General features: G+C 34.9%; 1 protein-coding gene across 50 annotated transcripts in view; it reads right to left on the reverse strand.

The window, feature by feature from the left end:
- Window positions 1-15,386, reverse strand: part of ABI3BP (ABI family member 3 binding protein) — a 152,063-nt gene that overhangs the window by 33,164 nt on the left and 103,513 nt on the right. For 42 of the 50 annotated variants that reach the window (XM_072023334.1, XM_072023325.1, XM_072023358.1 and 39 more), the window contains 13 exons: window positions 15,266-15,340; window positions 14,944-14,991; window positions 14,010-14,084; window positions 13,125-13,199; window positions 11,905-11,979; window positions 11,180-11,254; window positions 9,233-9,307; window positions 8,528-8,602; window positions 7,972-8,046; window positions 6,327-6,401; window positions 5,780-5,854; window positions 4,698-4,763; window positions 4,344-4,418 (listed from right to left, as the gene is read on the reverse strand). In XM_072023334.1, the coding sequence (XP_071879435.1) occupies window positions 4,344-4,418; window positions 4,698-4,763; window positions 5,780-5,854; window positions 6,327-6,401; window positions 7,972-8,046; window positions 8,528-8,602; window positions 9,233-9,307; window positions 11,180-11,254; window positions 11,905-11,979; window positions 13,125-13,199; window positions 14,010-14,084; window positions 14,944-14,991; window positions 15,266-15,340 (939 nt within the window). The remainder of the gene's footprint in view (window positions 1-4,343; window positions 4,419-4,697; window positions 4,764-5,779; window positions 5,855-6,326; window positions 6,402-7,971; window positions 8,047-8,527; window positions 8,603-9,232; window positions 9,308-11,179; window positions 11,255-11,904; window positions 11,980-13,124; window positions 13,200-14,009; window positions 14,085-14,943; window positions 14,992-15,265; window positions 15,341-15,386) is intronic. The other 8 variants (XM_072023319.1, XM_072023309.1, XM_072023346.1 and 5 more) reach the window with 8 other exon arrangements.

Consider the following 15,386-nt stretch of genomic DNA (forward strand, 5'->3'; position numbering starts at 1 on the left):
ATTACCTTCCTATTTGAATATGTAGAAAGTGGTCTTGGCATAGAGAGTCTACACTTTAATTTTAAATATTTGTTGTAAAAGGCCTGTTTAGAAAGAGGGTAAGATTAAGAGATAACTACTAAGAAACCAAAATTACATGTGGAAGGATGAATACAGGGCACGTTTTAGTATTTCTGTACACAGAATAAAATGTCTGTTGATTTTTGTTACGGGCAAAGTTCTCCTCTTCCTGAAAAATAAGATCTTCGATTATCCTCCATATTGAATAACTAGAGGAATTCTAAACCAAACACATACCATATTTGCAGTAGTGGAGGCATAAAAAAAGTGTGCGTAAAATTCAGCTTGTATATAGAAGAATGTCCCACTTAAAAGTAATATAAACACATACACACAAACACAAAAAAAGAAGTAAATGGCATTAAAAAGATCAACACAACTACTCCTGGTACAGAACAATTGTTTCACATGCTGACATTTATAGGACAGCCAAATTGTTAAATTAATATGCCTTCCCTACACAGAATAAGCATATTTACTTTATAAAAACTCTATATATGGTAGACTGAGAAGACGCTTTACAATTTCATCATTTTTGTGAAAAGTTCACCCTTCTCATGACCTTAGAACCACTCCCCCTCCAGCAATTTAATGTATCAACTAAAAGAATACACACACATACCTACACACACACATATAAATTACCAACTTAGAAAGACTATTCCAACATAATCAAAACATTTCAACTGAAGATTTCACGTTTCTAATCTGGTACTCAGTTTATTACTAGACTACACCTATATTCCACCAGTATAAAACAAGTAGTTTTTCATAAATTTTTCATGGTAAATACGATGAAGGTCTCCTGGTTCCTGTGACTGAAATTCTTAAACGTAATGTGATTTTTGTTATAACTGAAATTTGTCTTCAGGTAACTAAATTGGTTAATTAGGTCTTCAGATATACAAAGCACCAGAGTACTAATCAATGTTTCACATGACTAGCGTTCAAGGATGACACATGAGAACATCAGCATTAGCTTTAAAAAGAAAAATAAATCGTATACACCGTGGGTTACAGTCAAAGTATATTAGCTTCTAAACTTCATCCCACAATAAATATGCATCATCCCATTGCCTCAATCTCACAAAATCATCCAGATATCTATTACATGTCTAACTTAGTTTTGCACCTGTGTCTACAGAAAAGCCTGCCTTTATTTTGCTCTTCACTATATAGTTTAGAATTACAATCTCTTCTGAATTGTATTGGCTATCAACAAACAACATGCTGTATATATTCTATATGGTATTACTGCCATTAGTAAAATAGTAGCGCAAATTAAGTGAAAGGAAAAACAAAAATCTCCTCTTTAATGTTTCAATGCACTTCAAAGTCACGTAAAAGTTCGCCTGTATCTCCACACAAAGTATCTGCAATGTCATACAACTTGCTGCATTTATCATAGCATTTGCCTTAAGCAAGTAACATTACCTAGCATCGTATAAGCATTTCAACTCAGCACATTCATCCAGACTTTTAACAGAACTGAGAATAGACGTGTTAGACAAATGTGTGTTGATGTTTTCTTTACTTTCATCATTTTTTTCCTGGAAATATTAATGGGATCTGGAACACCTTAAAGCTAACCACTGCACCTTGAATAGCAGGAATACTATCAGAAGTGTGGATCATTTTAAGAAGTGGGAAAAGGTGCCATTGATAAAAAAACAAACCAAACTGGAATACTTTAATATTTGAGTTCATCTAGAACCTAGCTATATGCTCACATTTTCAAAAATACAAACAAAGCACAGCATGAAGTTGATATCTGTTATAGTGAAAACAAACTCTCTCACAAGGGAGATGAAACATTGCTGAAACTTGAGTAAAGGTTGTCCAGAAGTTTAATAGACCATGAACAACTTTTACATTGTTAAGATTAAACCAAATAATGCTTAAGATATATCACATGAACTAAAATAAGTATGAAAAGCCATGTCATTAAAAATAAATTATACAGAATGTGGCCGGGAACATGGTAGAAGACTAAAAGGAATGTTAGTTAAGTGGCTGAAACCTCTGCCCGTTTCCCAAAGTCAAGTTTACCACCTGGCATTACAGCTAACAATACAGCTAGCCAGGAGACTGAAAAGCCTGCCAGGAAATCAACCGCAATCCCATGTGCTGCTGCTGGGAAGAACAAATTCCAGAGCTTATCATCAGGGCCTCACAGCTGCCAAACACACTCTGCATGGAGTGGAACATCTTTGCATTGATGCTAATGGGTACACTCAGGAAGAAGAATTGGTGTGCATCCAATAAGCATTGCCCGCACAACAAGGAAGTAAGATCCAAAGTGGTCTTAAAACAATAGACTATCGAATGTACTCTTCTTCAAAGAAAGAAAAAAAAAAGATGTAATGTTTAAATGTAAGCTTGAAAACTTGTTGTCCCTTACAGCTTGGTTAAGGATTCTGATCAGTTAATCACAGAAAATAACATCGTTTTCCTAATGGAAGAAATAAACTTCTCTATCCTCAAAAATTATCCAAATATCTTAAAAGATAATTTCTCTAAGATATCATCTACTGAAAAAGAAAAAAAAAAAAAAAAAAAAAAAAAGGCTTTTTTTGCCTTTGCTCAGCTGGTAAGATTTAGGGGATTTAGGGTTCCAGGTTAGTGGAATTCTCTTTTTTAAGTCTCTTCTGCAGACTTCAAGATTGTTTGCTAAACATAATGGCACATTGCTTAGGAGGAATATAGAAGATTTCCTTTTAATCGATTACCTGAACCCTCTCTTGTACAAAATGTTTTTTTTTGTGAGCATAGACATCCTTGTATGCTCAGACACTACATTTGCCACAATATTGTGACGCACTTACTCTACAAGAAGACTTGGGATTTCACTTTTTGATCATAAAGGGAGGAATAAAGCACAGAATGAAAAGAATTCATTAAAAGTTCTAGTCCTCTTCATCATGCCATAAATGTAAAAAAAAAAAAAAAAAAAAATCACTGATGATTTCTCTAGCATTCAGAGAAGAAAGATGTACTCTCATAGGAAGTTATCAATAAGTGCCAGCAGCACTTGTAGTACAAATAAACAGGTAACAGACAATAAATACCAACTCTTCCTAAGCAGTTTGAACACCATGTTTAACTGAAAGTGCTCACTCAGTAGGATGCAAAATCTAGGTAACAGACATCTTCAGGACACTTATTTCACTTAGGAAAAAAGACTTGCTTAACTGAGCAATGGAAAATATTGCAAAAGCATAATTTTCAAGAGCTCTAAATGAAGATACCTATTTGCTTGTGAATAAACCTAGCATACACAGCAAAATAATAAATAGCCTTGTGATGATTTCTGACATCATCTACCATAAAGGAACACTACTTCTTGCTGACAACTGGCCCTACTGTAACGACATGGAAATAATGACTAGGAGGTACTCCAACTGGAGCATTTAAAATAAAGATTGCTTAAACTAATACTTAGCAATCACCTAAAATAGCATAAAGCACAATAAACTATACTTAAAACAATTTAAACACCTATTATCATGTTTATACTGCTATTTTACCTAGAATGTTTTGTGTGTTGTTGTTTTTTTTTAAAAAAAAAACCTTCTTAATCTAAAAATGCCACTGCCAAAGACATTGCTATATGGTAGAATGGAAAAACTTCACATACTGTCTAACATAATTGTGTATTCATGCATTTGGTGATCGGACATTAGAAAGTTCACTTTCTGTGAAGTAGATTGCCCAGCACTAGTGAATAGCAAAACTTCTTGAGCCAGGATTACTGCCATCCTAAGTCATTTAATACTATAACTGTTCCTGATGTCCTGCAGTCAGATGGGCTCATTTCATTTCCCAGAAGGAATATGAAAGGTCAGAGAACACATATCTCCAATGATGACATCCCCTCTATATGTAATACAAAAGAGCATATCATGTTCAGGCTATTTTTAATTCAATTTAGATATACAACCATCTCTGGTTATTTATTCTGGATTATCACCTGGCCTATTGCCTGGTTATTTGTTCTGGACCTATCATATGGAAAACATCAACAAACAGTAGACATATTATATACTTTACCTCTAAGACTACACTTATCACATATAGTACCATTTCACGGTAGCAGTCAGGAACAATATAGCATTACTAGTAACAGCAATTACATACAGTACTCTAAAGAATTAGCTTCTATAATCATACGTAATTAAGTATTTTGCAAGGCTTAAGATCATTTCAGGAAGTAACATTCGTGTGTTTTTGCTAATATCTTAAAAACAAACAAACAAACAAAGCACACAAAAAAACAGCTCTACCTGTTGTTGGCACAATCCACTTTGGCAAGCCAGGTGATTTTGTTCTAGCTGGTGCTAGTGTAGTTTTACTAAGAGCTGTGAGGAAGTTTAAAAGAAAAAGCTTAATGAGAAGAACATGAGACTTCTAAGTGATGCCAACAATTCCATATTACAGAAGAAAAAGCAAGAGTTGCTGTGGTGGCATACAATTTTTTTTCCTAAATTGAAAAGGCTTTACCTGAAGACTGTTTAATTGAAAGAAGCACACCCTTTTTCTCTAGCAATACTTAAAATTCCTCTAAGAACAGGTGAAAATCATTAAAGAAATAAATAGTGGACCTCCTTCCCATACCAAAGTGAATAAACAATTATTACCAGGTCTGGTCTGTGATTTATCAGATGGTTTTGGTCTTGCAGAAGTGAGACGTGTTTTATATGCCGCTAAAAGAAATAAGGTTCAGTTTAAATGCTATGTGTATAAGCAGTGTAATTTGCCACAAAAAAAGGTCCATGCACCAATGCGATATAGCAAAATGGACGTATGAGAATTCTATGAGTTCCGATCCAAAATGCACGCTGAAAATGCTAGTTTCTTTAGTGGTCAGATGACTCCATCATGCAGTCTGACCAGTTACATTCATGTTTAGGTTTAGGAAAAGATATAAAATATTTACAGCCAGTTACCCAACTGTATATGGATACAGAGTTAGCTCTGCAAGGTATCCATGGCCTTAAGACATTTAATTAGGTTCTGTAAAAAACAAAAAAACAAAAAACCTCAAAATAAAACACCAAACTGAACCCCCCAAAATCAAATATTCAGATAAAAACATGAAACATTAAAATATTGCCGAGAAGACTACTGGAAGCATACAATGCAGGCACTATGCATGGCTGCTGAAGCATAGCGTCATTATCAAAGTTAAAATTAAAATTACTAGCCTTCAACCTTTTCCTACTGTCGTCTTTCACTTGCAAAACAATTTTGAAATTTTATTTGTTACAGTATGTGTGTGAATCACACTGAAACCTGAAAATTTAAGTAGTCATCACTGTCATCTTATGCCAAATAACTGACCTGAGTAACTCAAACACTTTTACATAAATACAGCTATCCACCTGATACTTGAGTCTAACAACCATTCTATCAACATCAGTTACTCTAGCCTCTCTGAAGTTTCTGAGAAAACATTTATGCAGGAAACAACATATTACTAAGTTCTGACATTCAAATTTGGTAAAAATTTCACAAATACTGAGAAAAAGGTGGGAGTCAGTTATGTTTGTGTTTGCAATGCTTTTGATCTGTGGATCAGACACAAAACACTAATAATGCTTAAAAGCTTTCAAGGGTAGTAACAACAGACCACTAAACCTCAATTAGAGGTTTATATATACTCAGTTAGAGGTTTAAATAGACTCTCAATGCAACAAACTAAGAAAATTATAAGAATTACCTGTATGTAACCGTGGAATTTCAGTTACAAGAGCCGTTTTAGGTTTGGGTGAAATCTGGTATGTTTCATTGGGAACTGAAAGAGGAGATTTGATTGCTTATCAAATGCAAATGATTTTCTTTTAAACATCAGATACCACAGGTGGAAGGGAAATTCAAACATAGCGCAGACCATAAACAAAAAGGGTGAGTGATAGAAACCTGACTGAAAATCATGGATTTATACCAGAACTTCAAGACTGGGAAGATATACGTAATTAAAAAGCTAGACAACAGAAGAAAAGATGAGCAAGACATCTTTTTATATGACTCCTCAATCATGTACATGAAGCATTTATTTCTATAAATAATTACAAACAAATTGGATGGAACATGACTGGAAAATTAAAAACAGCAACATTTTGTACATGCCCTGGAACGTGCCTAACTAATGAAGAAGATGAAGATATATTTAAGGTACTTCTGTTGATTAAAGGATAAGTTTAGCCATATAGCAAAAGCAGAGAAAGTGAAGTTATAAAAATAAAATGTCATAATATTCTCATTACCCAAAGTCATTTTGGACCCATCAACAACATGAACTGTTATGAGGTTAATTGATCCCAGGTGTGTTGTCCTTGGAGCTATGAGAAATAAAACATTGTTCTGTGAGATGTGAAATCAATGATGTTGGATTTCATTAAGTATCTGTGTCCTTTGTTTCATAAACATCTACCTACGCATCTTTTAAGACAATTTTTACAGATTTAAGACAGGCCTGTGTTCTGAGTAGTCTGGAGGTATTTTCATGCTGACAGACAGACATTGCAAATATTCTGCTGGGCCTCCACCTACTTCAGAACAGACACCCTAATAGAGGACGCTAACTTGCATTTCCCTCAAAATTCTCTAAAAGATTGTAATAATATAATTATCTTTAAGGCATTCTTCCCTCATTCAAAATTGACCACATTTTGTCAAAGATAGAAAGTTACTGGATGAAAAGGAAAGACTGGCAAGCAGAAGTGCATGCTACATGTGTCTCTTTCTCTTTCAGAAACAAGGTTAAAATATGGAAGCTGGAAAATAACCTACTTATTAGGATGAAGGGTAATGACTAATTAGTGCCATTTATTTTTAACAACTTTCCAGATAACAGTAGAATTTCTTTTGCATATAGGTCATTACAATTATTTAAATTTTAAACGTTAAAAACATAACCCCTTAAGTTCTGTTTTCTAAAATTCTTCTACTAAACTGAACTGTGTAGTGGTGCCAAAATGTGGTACTTGTTAACTATGACAAGATTGGAAATAGCTCTAATTCAATTGAGACTTAGAATCTAGCTTGGTTACTTACAGAGAGTCTTCCAAAATAATCCTTTAGAAAACATTTTTTTTTTTGGCTAGACTGTTCCATTTGATTTTCATAATAAAATACGTGTACCATTCTTTAATGAATAGGGTCTCTGTTTAAATTGTTTCTGGCTACATGAGAAGTCTAAGGAAAAAGGGGGAATGATAAAACTATTCACAAACCTAATTGCCTAAAAAATAAAGTATCACCAGTTTGGGACTGGGAATTAGGAATGAAGAAAAGTTAAGTGTTGTTCTTTCTTATGATCATGTTGTCACACCTTCCCTAGATTATTTTTTTTCCATTATAAGCTTCCAATGTAGTAATTTTTATGGAAATAGTTCATACCCCAGGTGAAGCTGATATAATATACATCCTTCATTATAATTATGCATCCGTAAATTTACTATTATTACTGCACTGATTAGAAGATGGTACTTGTACTCTTACCACCTAACTATTTTGGACTACGATCCTGTAGCCTGAGTTTCAAAAGTACTTGCACATTTATCTGGTGTAATAAATTTGCCCCAAATAAAAGAACTTAGTGAAACCAGTTACAGTAGTGTATCTTCACTCAAATTAATCAAGTTCCTCATATTTTAATGGCTTCTATCAACCAATTAAAAAATAAATTTATAAAAAATAGCCACCCTAACTTGTGTGTACCCATAGACATGACCCAGTTCTGGGGCATTCTTTTCGATGTAATTCACTGAGGTATTCCGAGTTGAACAATTACACTAATTTCTCTCTAAATACCGATCATGTCACATCCCTGTAGTACCAAATGACAGCAAAAAGTGTAACTAAAGTAGTGCTCCAATAACACTTTTAAAGTTAAAAACTTTAAATTACCAGGTTTAGTCTGTGGTATTTCTGGCTCAACAGATGTTTTGGGTTTGGAAGGAACGAGCAGTGTTTCTTTTGGAGCTGAAAGAAAGGAAAAAGATTATTGTTGTATTTTTCAGGAGTCACAATCCAATGCCATACTTAGCCCACAGAAAGTGCATGCCTCAAGTGCCTGAAAAAAAGACAATAACAATTCCATGGGTTTCTGGAACCTGAAACAAAATGGCTCTCCAAAACACAGTGGTATTCTAATACTGTGCTGTATGATAATGTGAGTTAGTGGCTAGAACTCTTGCTCTAAAAGAAAAATTAGACCACTGAAGTTGGTTAGAGAACTGAAAAATACAGTCTTCTTGCTAGACATGAACGGTAGGCAATTTCTGCCTTAGCTCGAAGATAGAACTGAGACTCTTCTGTATTAAGAAACATGCACGCGTGTAAGCAGAATGATGGACAGTGGACTGATACTGCATAAAAGAACACACCAGAGCATATTCTCTAGAAACTTCCCCATCGAACAGTTAAAAAGACCTGCATCTTAAGTTTAAGGAAATGTATTTACCCATTGTTGCCCTTGACTGCTCAGTGGTAGTAGAAGATTTTGTAATAAGTGGTTGTGGGGTTGTTTGATGTATTGCTGTTAAGGGAGAAAATGTTGAGAATCTTAAAATTTAACTGTAAAGAAACAAAGCAGTATTTGCACTATTTCTAAAGCTTTCAAAATGCCCCAAACTAAAGAGTAGCAGAATATCTTAAAAATCAACTGTTGACAGTTATCAGTATCCTTCTATTAACATCTATACATTACTTCTATAACAAAAATGGGAAGAGACACAGATCTTAACTATTTTAAAAGTACTTTTGTTTCAGTATAACACATGTCAGTTGCTACGTGTAACAACATATTTCAAAGGAGTTAGATTGCATTTTGTGGGTGAAAAAACATGCTCATAGAGAAGCCCCTCTGATTACAAGACAGCAATAAGAGAGAACTCAGTGTATCTAAGCCACTGAAAATTGTCAACACTCAAATTATTAGTCATCATTTGCTGAATGTAATAAGGAGGAGGAAAAACATATACTACAGATGCTACTATTATTTTCAGCGTAGTTTTGACATTTTGGATTGACTGATCTAAAGGTTGATTTACCATTGATTCACCATAAAACCAGATACGAATAATTCTGTTTAAAGCAGAAAAACTCAGGCTAGGGGAAAAGAATGATTAAATAGAAACACACAAAATTACAAGATTGACTCAATTACCAGGTTTGGTGTGTGGCACTCTTGGTTTTTCAGGTTTTTTTGGTTTGGTATGAATGAATTGTTTTTCACTTGGAGCTGAAATTAAAAAAAAAAAAAAAAAAAAAGAGAGAAAGAAAAAGAAAAAAAAAGCACCCATAAAAATAATTGAAATATTCTTTAAAAACAAAACAAAACAAACAAAAACACTGTTTCCATAGTACACAAGGAATATCGTAGTACACTAGGAAGTATGATCTAATCTATATTAAGACAAGCTGAAAAATCAGTCAGTTGGAATTCCTGTAAAGAAAGGAAAAGAAATTAAATGGCCACTGACACAGACAGACTTCCCAACAGTTATACACAGATTTGTAGCTTTGGATGAAGCAGTGAAGAATACAGTCACAAACAGCACACAATAAAGTAATGGGACAAAAACAGACAGTAGTAGCCTTTCTGTGCTGTACATGAGAATCTGAAGACAGTACCTGTTTTTCAGTGGGCCCTTCATATCAGACTTGATATATAAATTAAATTCCTTGTTTTTACATGGGAACTATTTATCCCTGTCATTTCCATACTATTCAGTACTTCATTAATCTCTATAACTTCCTGAAGAGGGGAAGTGGAGAGGGAGGTACATTTTTCCCCTGGTATTCAGTGACAGAACACATAAGAATGGCTCAAAGTTGCATCAAGGGAGGTTCAGACCAGACATTAAGAAAAGCTTCTTTACTGAGAGGGTAGTCAGGTGCTGTAACAACTTCATAGAGAAGTGACTGATACCTCATGCCCGTCCATCTTTAAGAGGCATTTGCATAATATCCTTAATAGGTTTTAACTTTTGGTTAGCCCTGAAGCTATCAGGCAGTTGGAATCAATCAATCAACCAATCAATAGGTCTCTTCCAACAAGAACTATTTTATTCTATTCTAGTAATTCTGTCATGACTTTTGTACTGGAAAAGATATTTTAGCACTTTCAGCAAACACGTGCAAGTCTGTGATCCACACCAATGTGAAAGGTCCTCAAAAATCGACCTTAGCCTGTACATTCTTCACCCACTTGTTCTAAAGAACCATTTTGTGCATGTAAAAGATTCCATCAGGTAGGCCCAGATGTGTATGATGAGGCACATAAACTTCATAAAGTTATGTAAAGATACCAAATACCTAAGTATCAATGCATACAGAGAATAGATATTAAAATACGAACATGATGAAAAGCATTTCTAGTGTCCTATTTGCCACAGGGAAAAAACCATACATAAAAGATTATTAAACAGTGGTTATTACTTCATTAATGATACCACTTAATTCTCAGAAAATCTTGGACGTCTCCCCTGAAACCAGGGACAGAGAACAATTATTAGCAAAGATTGTTAACCCTACTGCCCTATTCTGCATGGATTCATTCACCCTTATTTAGTCCCCATCTGGCAAGTTAAGAAGAAAGAATTCTGAGACTGATGTTTCACATATTTAAAAAAGTTTTCCCAGTAGGTATTACTAAAAGTTAACAGAGAAAATGGTTTTAAGAAGTGGTGTTTGACTTGTGAAGTCACATAACTTGTATGCTTTGCTGTATGTTATGCTGTAGTTCATACATTCTTCCGTAAAATTATACAATGAATAGTAAAGCAGAACAGCATTTTATGATAACAGTATCCATACCTCAGATGCAGAAATGACAGGAATCACTATCTGTTCTTTAAATAAAGCTCACTTTTACTGGAAAATATATAACATTTGAAGGAATTATGTCCTCCTGATTGGAATGGCTAGAAGATGAGGAAAGGAACCTTCAAAAGTAAATGAGCTTGTGCATTACTTCCCTTATCAAGATCAAAGAGCAAGCTGGTATCTAGAATCAGAGCAAAACTGCATTATTAGTTTTTAATATGATGTAATGAGCACCTTCTCTAACAAGAATAAAAAGAGAGTAATTATTTATGAAGCAAATGATTACCCGGTGTTGCCTTTGTTCTTTCAGGAACATGAGGAATCATAGCAGTAACTGGTTCATGGAAGGATGGAAAGATTCCTGTTGGAAAAAGTTTGGATAAATGCTCAGAAGAATGAAGAGATCCTCCTCCCTTCCTCTCTCCCCACTCCCTTAAAAAAAAACCTCAGAGATTTATGTTTATGAAGAGTTTTTTTTGTTTGTTTGTTTTTGCATTTAAATACTTAAAAAAAAAAAACAAAAAAACACGACAACTCTTCAGTGAAATCAGTGATTATCTTACACAGGTCAGCCAGATTTATGACAGGGATTCTCCTAAATGGAATACAATAGAAGGGAATACTCAGTCTCATTTGGGTGAAAATGTGTATTTAAGGGAAAAAGCACTTCAACAACCATATGAGAGTTCTCTGATAAATTTCAAAAACATGATGCTACAAAAAAACAAAGTGTGTTGCTCGGGTACAAGTTGTTAATAACTTCATATCATTCATCTAAATATATGGGTCCCTACTATTCTTCCAGTAACACAAACACAATATTAAAAAAATCTTGAATTACTGTAGTTTCTTAACTTATAGGTTTCTTAAACTATAGTAGTACAGAGGTAATAGCAAATGTACTGCTGACAACTCTACATCCCCCCTGCCTCCCCCCTCCCCCCCCACACCTCCACCACAAATGGGTGCCCAGTTATCAACCACAGCATTACAAAAGGCAAGGTAATTTACCAGGCTTGCCGGGTGGAACATCTGGAATGGGAGCTGGTTTAGGTTTAAAAGGTACGTGTTGTGGTTCTTTAGGAGCTGAAAGAAAAGACTTGTTTTAAGGGTATATACTCTTCAGAAATTAGTCAGGTATTGCACAGGCACTGCACGCCTTGTGCCTTCAAGAAAAAACAAACTGCAATCTCCGCATGAGTGACTGAAAAACTGAGAAACAGACATATGCAAGTGTTTAAAAGGAAAAGAAAAACATAAATTAAAATGAGTGGAAAAACGATCAAGTAAGCAAAATCTCCTTTGGAGTCAAGGAACAAAATCTGAAAGAACACAGACAATCACAGCTGAGATGTTCCCATCCGTAGTTCAAAGCTGACAACTGCAGTAGCCATGGCATGCTTGTCTCCTACAAGAGTCAAAACAATTGTGATTCATGTAAGAGTGAAACAGAAATTTTCCGTGAAGACAACGACACAGCTAGGACTCTTTCAGTACCTGGAACAGAGTAGAATTAAGATCAATATGTAAACAAGAAAACAAATCAAACCCACGAACAGATCATGTGGAAAGCAGAATAATAATCCACAATATTTGGTCCACAGAGTAGCTGGGAAAAAAAAAAATAATCTCAAGGTAATATCATTACCTAACATTGTCTTTGTTTGCTCAACTGTAAATATAATAGGTACCAATACTTCATAAAACAAGAATGTACAAAGAATTAGTGGTAAGTATCATCAAACTGTACAATACCCCCTTTTACCGATTTCTTTTTAAATTGCAATAAATATTAGTGAATATGCACTAACTAAAGGAAGTTTCAACTGATGCCTTTAGAACCACTACAAGTTAGGGAGGTTTGGCAATTTGCTAGCATGCAAGTAATACTTTTAAGGGTCTAATTCCATTACCAGGGCACACTTGAACAGAAGAGATGCAATTTTCTTCCACGAACATTGTTACAATGTTTATATGTTGTTTACTCTGCTATGCAAATTAGTCATCAGTGACAACCGTCATGTGACAGAAAAGCATATGCAACCCACCAAAAAGCAGCAATCAAATATATAAACCAGCTCCATCTTCCTTTACACATGTATTTCATGTTCATTACAAAATCTATTCGCTTGTAATATGAAGAGATGTTAATCAATGCTTTATTAATTAAGAAAAGACAACCCAAAAGAAAACCCAAATATTCAAGGACAACAAAACAACAAGGTATTTACCAGGTTTTGTGTATGGCACATCTGGACTTGGTGATGTTCTGGGCTTGAAAGTGACTCGTCGACTTTCTTTTGGACCTGTGAAAACGAGCTAAGTTTTGAATGCTGTAATGAGGGTGATGACTAATCAGAGGTCTTTTGATTTTCCTGACAGGATATTCATTTTCTGTAAAGAAAGGGTTTTTTTAGGAAATATTATTTCCATTTGAAGGTAATCACAAAGAGACCTAATGCCAATGCAATAAGTGTTAGTGCTGAGATTACAGACAAAGTGACTGTTACAGTGCAGTGTTGGATTAACTCTCCACTTCTCCCAGTTCTCTGCAACAAATCTTTCCACAGGGCAGACTGCTATAGTTCTAACAGTTCCCTTAGCTGCACTTCTCCAGTGTTTCACATTCCAAAAATCTGCTGCTTGCTTAAATTAACAGAGCATTAAAAAAAAAAAAAACAACAAAAAACCCCACAACATTTCCAGCAAAGCAGTCAGAGCAGAAGAAACATGGAAATTTACAACTAATTTTCAAATGGACAGAGCTATTCCCAAACTGAAGTTTTGGGAACAGGAAAGTATCCTAATTTTGCACTTGTAAATGAGTAACTAGAAAATACAAGTACCTCTTTCCCATGCTGTGGAAATTGAGACACAAGTTTTCTAACTTCCAAAATTAGAGTGTTTAACCCCCACACCCCAACCATTCTACAAGTTATTGACAAACACAAATATCTGTCTTGTTTCATGACAGCTATGTAGCAAAATTTCATTATGACAGTAAAACACAGCCTGTTCAATAAAATATTTGTGTACTTTCAAAGAACTTATGATTTTTAGCAATTTTCAAACTGAAAAAAATCATACACTAAAGTGCAAAATATTGAGAAGCTTACTTGCTCTGGTTGGAGGAACACGGGGACTGGGTGATGTTTTAGGTTTTGGAGGCCCATGACGTGTCTCTCTAGGAGCTGAAAGAAAGAAACTGGGTTACACTGTGTTACCATTTTCAGTGTCCACTACCATCTGCAGTCACCAGAAACAGAGCAAAGATTTGAGCCAAAGATGCTTGTATGGAAGTGATGCAAGGGGTATGAGTTTTCTTGGAACAAAACCAATTTGTAGAGAAAATACTCTTCTGTGACATATCATCAACAGAGCATGTGACAGAATTATTGTTTCTGTTTAGAAGGAAGGCTTAACCAATTAAGTAAGAAGAAAACAAGGAAATTAGTTTCAAATACAAAGACACCACTGCTCTTTAATGGAGGTTGTACTGGAAGAATTCTCAGTACCACATACAAGCAATAAAAGTGCCTTAGTCAAGTGGATCTGCTTCAAGGATCCATACGTCCCAAAGATCACTGAAGTGATTCTGTTCTGACAGTGGAATTGATATTTAAGAGAAACAGAAATATTTTTCAGAATTCTATAAAGGACTGAATTTAGTAAAACTGAAAGGGATGGGGAGTAGAGAAAGATAGCCTAGAGCATGCAGCTTTGCTCACCGAAGCCATGTGACTAACTGGAACACAGTCACCTTCACAGTATGTCTTAGAATGTTTAAGTTAGGATTTTTTTCTGAACTGCCCTCTGTCTCTTTAAATACCAAAGAAAATTACCCCATCTTATGTGCATAAACACCTGAAAGGCATAAGGGTCCTCCTCAAATGTTTTGAAGAAAATATGAGAAGAGGTGGAGAATCTTGACTGTTAAATTATTAAATGCATTATTACATGTAAATGATGAAATATTTGCAGGTCAGCCTTTAATGATTTGTGTTGAAGAGGAAAGACAGTCTGACTATACAAATATGAAAGTATAATTACCTGCTGTTGACTTTGGTTTCTCAGTCCTAAATGTAATTGGTTCCAGAACTGCATCAGTGTAATAAAGAACAAAAACAACTTTTACCAAGAACAATTAAAACATTACAATCACTATCTCCACAATGATCTTACCATCCCCTCCTACAGCCAGTGAGACATGGCCACTCCTTAAAACTCAATACGTCACAGAGTATTATTCAACTCAGAATTACTGCCACTTCAACAAGTGATGCAAAGATAATCACTCACAAGCTTCCCACTAGTAGAATTTGTAAGACACACATATGAAGATGATACAAAACAATGAAAACAATGTACTTACCAGGCTTGGTTTGTGGTACTTCTGAGCTTGGTGGTGTTCTAGGTTTGGAGGGAATACGGTGTGTTTCTTTTGGAACTGGAATAAAAGAAACGCAGCTATTAAAGTATTTCAAGAACTGAGA

The sequence above is a fragment of the Anas platyrhynchos genome, chromosome 1 (assembly GCF_047663525.1).
Source record: "Anas platyrhynchos isolate ZD024472 breed Pekin duck chromosome 1, IASCAAS_PekinDuck_T2T, whole genome shotgun sequence".
Taxonomy (NCBI): domain Eukaryota; kingdom Metazoa; phylum Chordata; class Aves; order Anseriformes; family Anatidae; genus Anas; species Anas platyrhynchos.